At 41.2% G+C, this 7350-nt stretch overlaps 1 protein-coding gene across 1 annotated transcript; it reads right to left on the reverse strand.

The window, feature by feature from the left end:
* Window positions 1-2207: 2207 nt before the first annotated feature.
* On the reverse strand, window positions 2208-4562 carry dcstamp (dendrocyte expressed seven transmembrane protein). The gene is made up of 3 exons (XM_084052477.1): window positions 3294-4562; window positions 2485-2823; window positions 2208-2377 (listed from the first exon to the last, which is right to left on the reverse strand). The coding sequence occupies exons 1-3, from the start codon at window positions 4512-4514 to the stop codon at window positions 2318-2320; spliced, it is 1620 nt and encodes a 539-aa protein (XP_083908603.1). The 5' UTR covers window positions 4515-4562; the 3' UTR covers window positions 2208-2317.
* Window positions 4563-7350: the final 2788 nt, after the last annotated feature.

Below are 7350 nucleotides of genomic sequence, written 5' to 3' on the forward strand. Positions count from 1 at the left end.
AGTAACTGGGTCAGTCAGGAGGTTAGTAACATCAGGTGGCCTCACTAATTCCTTCCTTTTGATTCCTGTGTGTGTCGAGACACCATACCTGCTATAGAAGAACTGGTGTCTGGCATGAGATGAGGATTTGATTAAATACAACACACAACAAGCATTATGTAAAGGCAACTATTCACTCTGTCTGTCTGTCTGTCTGTCTGGCTGTGCGTGCGTGCGTGCGTGTGTGCGTGTGTGTGTGTGTGTGTTTTGAGCCACGTACAGCCTACAGTATGTAAACTGTGCAACCCTTTTCTGGTTTGGACCGTCTCGGGCTCATTATTGCATGTGATAATCGGGCTCAGGGTCAGGCTAGTTCGGGCTTAAATTCACTTGGGTCAATTCGGTTCAGCTTTTATCCAGTTAAAGGAGCACTTTGCCCATTTTCCACTTTATCTATATAATTGGTCCCCATATGCTCATTATAATATGGTACCATTTCTGTCTACTTGCTCTGTGTCTCAGAGGTGGTCTATGAACAGTTCAGAAAACTGCTTACCGGTGTCGCACGGCAAAAACAAGCTTGCAACGCATTGTAAGCTTGTAGATTGGCTATTTTTGCCATTTTTGAAAATGTATTTCCTTTTTTGTTTTACTTTTGAAAATGGCCAGTGGTTTATGATCAGACCCCTTCTCTACTAACTCTTGGTGCTAGGGATGCCCTTCGAGCCCACTGCTTTTTGAAGTCACACTCGAGACACTTGCTGAGACCATCAAACAGCATTAAGGATGTGAGGGGAATAGTTGTCGAAGGTACCATACGAAAAAAAAATGCTTTGCATGCTGATGCCATCCTCCTGTTCATTACTTCTCCTCAAGTTTCAATTCCTCCCATCCTTGCAATAATAAATGAGCTCTGCTCCTTTACAGGCTATAAGACCAACTTCAGTAAATCTGAGGTTATGCCCTTAGGCAGCCACAGTGATGTTAGAGTATCGACAAACTTCTCTTTCAGATAATAGGGACTTATGGAAGTTAAACTTCGTTCCTACATTTTACAGTAATTGCAGTGAAACATGACCTGACTCGTTGGCATGACCTCCCACTTTCTCTGGTTGGTCGGTTCAGCCATATAAAGATGAATGTCCTTCCCTGACTGCCTCTGTGCATCTCCAAGAAAACTAATAAGCGCTTGGAGAGATCCTTCTCCAAGTTTATTGCAAAAGGTCGAGATGGAAGATTAGCCCTTTGCAGTTCCCTAGTCACCAAATACTTTTAAAATATTGTGTTTTTTTTTATAGCCGGGCACAAATGTCACACCTGCTTTATCTTGGTGACAGATCTGTAAATATTAAAGCATTAAAGCACACAAAAAGAATAATCCACTCATTATCAACTCCATCAAAGTATATGGACAGGAGGAGGTCATCAAAATACAGGAACAGATATGGCGTTTATTCCATGTTGTCCCCATCTCCAGTAAACCAGTCACCTGGTTTGAGATTTTTGCAGAGACCTATGTTTTCGCACATAATTCCGACATCCCATTATTCCGACCATTAGTGTGAGGCCAATTTTTACGATTCTTTTTAATATTACTCCTATAGATTTTGTCCAAACATCATGCAAATCGGCACACACTGTCTCAAGACTGTCTGTCTGACTTTCATATTCTGTCCTGATTGGCTAAGAGCTTTCAAAGTTTGCAGGAGTGGACCGTTTTGATAGCTCATCTGACCTTGTTCCCCCTAAATTCGGCTCAGACATGGGGGAAAATGCATTCTACTGCCACCAAAATGTGGAATGGCCTACCAAAATACATTAAAGCTCTCGACTCCCTACCCAAACTCAAAACTAACCCAAAAGAATGGCTGACCTTAAAATACAATTGAGCATAGTTGCCTCCCTCCCCCCCTTTCTCTGTAAATATGTATGATGCTGCTGAGTTTTCTTCCAATATGTATTACATTGCATTGTATTGTATGTATTATATGTATTACTGATGAATTGAGTACACTGGACCACAATGGAAACAAGCCCCCTGGGGCTTTTGTGTGTTATCCTTTTAGCATAACCTTTGATTGAACTACCTGTACAGTTAACACACAGATTGTATTCTAGTTACATTAATGGGATCAGTGTCTGTCTGATGATCTGAGAGGTCTGATTTATAAGCAGGTCAGAGATGGATCAGGACTTTTATTTAAAAAATAAATAAATATGTACAACATAATAACAGCATAAACAGTAGGCTATCTAATAGAATTTCACTCAGCATTAAAATGATTTACTGTACAATGGGGGGAAGAAAAACTTTGTTCAACTGTAACAGGTAAATTATTCACACAATAGAACCATCATCCTCCTTCGGTCTGAAGAGCAATGGAAACCAGAAATGTGCCTGATGAGAGAAAACAAACAGAACAAAACAAAACAATAGATCAGTTTAAACATCTAATTGGGGTCATCATGGAACAAACAAATGTGTCTCAATTAGCTTTTTCAAACCTTGAAAACGAGAGCCCTCAAACTACTCTCATCTGAATCCGCCGCCCCCGGCCGCTTTGATCTTTTCCGCAGGAGTTTGGCGTGGAGGTACTTCACCCTCTCCTCTGCAGGGGCGGAGAAGAAGCGCTCGCACAGGATCAGTCTCAGTTGTTTGAGCTTGGCAGCCATCAAGGCCATGGTCAGCAGTGCAGTGAGGATGACAGCCATGGGGAACACTGAGTTATAGAACAGCAGCTTTGGTTCAAAAAGGCATTTCTCCTCAAACAGGGTCACAGAGTAGGAGAAGTCTTTGCTGCTGTTCTCCATCTCTATGCTCACGCCTATGATAGATTTAATGGCCTGGAAAGATGAATGGATGAGATGATTATCAACACTCATCTGGTGGATGCATGATTATGCTGTCAGCAACAAAATGTGATTATTTATCATTGATTATAGGGACTAGGGCTTGGCAATATCTCACACACCTCATTAAGATTGATATCTCATATCACAGTCTCAAGGTTATATTGATAGTGTAATATGAGACAGATACCATCTTATATCATATAAGCGTGGTCTTTTTGTGGTTTAGCCTACTTATTTTTTCAAAAAATTCTAAAATGTTCAAAAATAGCAAATATAAGCTCACAACGCGTCTCCAACTGAGCTTGTAGATTGACTATTTTCACTATTTTTGTTGTTTTTTGTCAAAATATGTCACAATATCAATATCAAGATATTTGGTCCAAAATATTGAGATATTTAATTTTGTCCATATCCCCCTGCTCTAATTCTTTTTCTCTTTGTAGTTTTACAAACATACGTACCTGGATGTTCATTATTAAGGGGACTTGGAATGGTTCCAGGGCTGCCAGCTGCACAGTTACAATTTTAACAAAATAGTACATTAAATAATCCACACAAACAAATACCACCCAGGCTACAAAATGGGTGAAAATTGGGATTCCAAATTTCAGCATAGCTTTCCCTTCTTTGGAGGTGGGGCGAGCGGACCGGATGGAGACGTAACGCTTTGCCTCCTCAGGTGTGAGGGGCAGGACGTGAGGCCTCCCTTCCGCCCTCTGCTTCTCGTCAAAGGAGATGAATCTGCCGCTTATGAACCTGTTTTGATATTTCAAGTTGTTGCAATACTTCCTCACGTGCAGCGCAATAAACGTCATGAGCAGGAGGAAGCTGAGTGCAGGGAACATTCTGTGACTCACAGAGGTCACTGTGTGCAAAACAGACTGGACATATATGGCTGTTTGGCTCAGATTCTGCCTGGCATCCACAAGTTTATCCCTGAATTCACCATCATATATTTCGGGGGAAACATCAAGTTTGGGGTAAAACTTTACCACCCCAATATCTGGGAATTTCCCGATCATTTCAACGACCCAGTTCAGCATTTTGATGTATTTATCGAGCGGTGTGAGGATATTTTCCTTCTTTGCTTGCAAGTTGCACATCATACTTCCGATGAGGCCCGTGAGGTTGTCTAAAGTGTTCTGGACGTTCCTCAGCACCACAAAGCTGATCCAGGCGGTCAGGAGCAGCTTGCGACTGTGCTTCATAAAACAGGAGATGAGAAACAGAATGCCAGCACAGCGTACCTTCTTTGAGAGAAAGAGAGCGACCGCCAGCAGTGCTCCCACAGAGACTGCGGTGCCCCCAGCCATCTCCGCTCCGTAGCGCAGGGTGTAGAGGAGGTACAGGAGGAGCAGTGAGCTGAGCAGGAGACTGAACAGGAGACAGGTGAGTAGGAGCAGCACTGTCGACCTCCAGCCGTCCCTGGTGCCAGTCACGTAGACCTCCAAGGCCAGAGATCCGAGATCCCTGAAGCATTGTATGGCTGCCGGGATGTACATGTGAAAGAATGGCAGCGCGTGTACAAATATAGCCTCTGAAAGAACACTCCAAATCTCTGTAGAGCACAAACACAGTGACAGTGGAACGAAAGGTGAAGTACATGAAGTACTGGTTGTACTCGTAGCAAGGAAAACAAAATCCAGGTTGAAAAACTCCAGTTCATCTAATACAGAGCACATCAGTCTACTTTTAATGAAATGACAGTCATATGGTACAAACCCTACATCTATCTGTCGAGTTCAGCCGTGCTGTATTGTGCGCTGCCTCTCCATAAACAAGCATGTATATTATACTCAAACCTCGGGTATTACCCACTCACCCAGTCATCTTCTTGGAGGCGGCACCTTTCACAAAGCAGAAGTAAAACCAAAATAATAACACATTAGGTCATTGCATTTTTAGGGGGACTTCCCAAGAAATCTGTTCAAAGGCTCCAGCTCATCCAAAAAGCTGCTCACTGGGGCAATAAGGATTTTTTTAATAGTATATATTATAGTACTTCATTGCCCGGGGTCAACAGATTGACAGGGGTCTGCACTTTGCCCCCCCCCCCCCCCCCCCCCCCAGCTCATGATGTTTCTCATTGTGACATGCTGAGCTTGTAAATTGGCCATTTTCGCAGAATGTTACGCTATTATGGCATGACCAGAGTAGGACCACTAGCGTTCATGTTGTTAATGGTGATAATATCTCACAATATCATCCTCTGACTCTTAACATCAGTAAAGTGCAACAGCTTGTCAATGCTGTCTCTTACAAAGGGCTATTTACAGCTTCCACTTAAAAGGGTATTACTCATTTCTCTGTCATCTTCTTGGAGGCAACATTTAAACCTCTGACCACAAAGCAGAAGGAAAAACAGTATAATAAAGAAAGAAACAATGATGAGTGTACATCATGCATTTTATGGTCATTGCATGTTTAGCTGTAGGCTACTTCCCCAAAAAGACTGTAGCGAGCAGCCAAAGTGCAGAGAACTCACGGGTACAAGAAAAGCTGAACACATAAAGTACAGTGGGCTACTCCAATCACAGGATCCCATTCATTAACTGTCAATAATTCTGTTCTGATCATATGATGGCAATTTATATTTAGTTGTCACATTATTTAAGTGCCCATACTGACTACAGTATTAATAACAATGATTATACAACAGGTAGCTCCGACCAAGCAATCTGATTGCTACCCGTGCTCAGACGAGCATGACAGCACACCTACCTATGAAACCAATGAAAATCATGAAAAAAAATCATGATAACGCACACCCTTAATTGCAACCATGACTTCCACTCCAAGACAAAGTAGGTTCAGTTAGGTAAGATGACATTTTCACGTCCATATGAGCTAATATTAGCATAAAATCAACAGCTTGTGACATTATGCAGGTGACATTACCACATCTCACCATGTGCAAACCAATACACAGTGGTGGGAAGTAACTGAGTACATTTACTCAAGTACTGTACTTTTTGAGGTAATTTTGAGTATTTCCATTTTCTACTCCACTACATGTCAGAGGTTACTTTGAAGACATAGTTTATTTTTTACGAAACATACTTTTATCACCTATAACTTAAGCTCCATTTTATAGTTCAGCAATTTTTGGAAATTTTGACATATTGAAATATTTGAGCTCTTTTACTTTGGTACTTTAAGTATTTTTGATACAAATACTTTTATACTTTTATTGAAACAGGGTATTTCTACACTGTGGTATTTATACTTTTACAAAACCTCTTACTTCTTCCACCGCTGCCAACATGAAAAGAAATCTTAATTTTCAAAGGCAAAAGACACCTTACATCATCATGTTCATTATGTAACAGGTTAATTTCAGATCAGATCAGAGAACAATTATTCTATGCAATTCCTCAGTGTAAATGGATCTATTTGTAGGCCAGAGATTGTAAAAACAAAAAACAAAGGTGACTGTGCAGCTATACTGTGTAACTCTACAATAAATAAAACCACAATAAACTGGCAAAACCTAGCTATTTATGCTCAGCTCTCCAAAGCCAAATGTGTTTGAATAATGAAATAGTTTGATGAATAAATAGACCCCAAATGAAACGACTCTGGGAGGCCAGAAAACAGAGAAAACTGCTTAAGTCTCCTTTCTAAATGTACATTTACAGTCTTTAGATAGATCGATACTGTAGATATATAGATCGATATAATGTAGATAGATACCTGCCTGTCCTCTGCTCCCCATCAAACAGCAGAGACAGTTTTGCTCACATTATAGAACATAATTCAAAGACAGATGTCTCCACCTACATGTGCAGCGCACAGCATTCTGCCGCTCCCTCAACCATCAGTCTCCATTAGCATCATCCATTTATCATTTATAGGCTACTTGATTTACACTTTATTATAGAGTGGCGGCGTTGCACACCGAAAATAGCAGATCTACAAGCTCAGAACGCGTCGCAATGCGTCGCGTTCTGAGCTTGTAGCTCGGCTATTTTCATCATACGACAGAGTATGAACAAGCATTACAATCCCTATTCAGCACAATGATGCTCACACATCTTTCTCTGGGTGGCGGGTGCTGACTGAAAATGTTGCAGTCAGGAGATATGATTAAATATGGACGGCTTTAAATTATTGCACCTGCAAGTTGAAAGAAAAAAAATGTGATGGAATGCATTTTCTTTTTACATTTGATGATGATGATGCATTTCCTGTCAGTATGAATGATCATTTCTGATTTCATCAAAACTTCTGCTTTTCTGCTTCCTCTAACTATTTTCTGCCGTGTGTGGTTGTTGACAGCCTCATTAATCTGATGTATTTGAATTAGTCAGTCCTTGTCCCTTTTTATGCCCATACTGTATATGGGCATGCACCCTTTTGTGCCCATATATGGAGCCGACTGATTTGTTTGCACCTGATGCCATGACAACACATTGAGATTAGACCAGACCCATAGAGAGAGAGTTATGACACGATTTGATCTCGCCGCAAAGCGGGCCGCTATGGGCTATAGTTCCAAACATTGGAACTATCTCATTA

The sequence above is a fragment of the Gymnoscopelus microlampas genome (assembly GCF_963454915.1).
Source record: "Gymnoscopelus microlampas genome assembly, chromosome: 3".
NCBI lineage: Eukaryota > Metazoa > Chordata > Actinopteri > Myctophiformes > Myctophidae > Gymnoscopelus > Gymnoscopelus microlampas.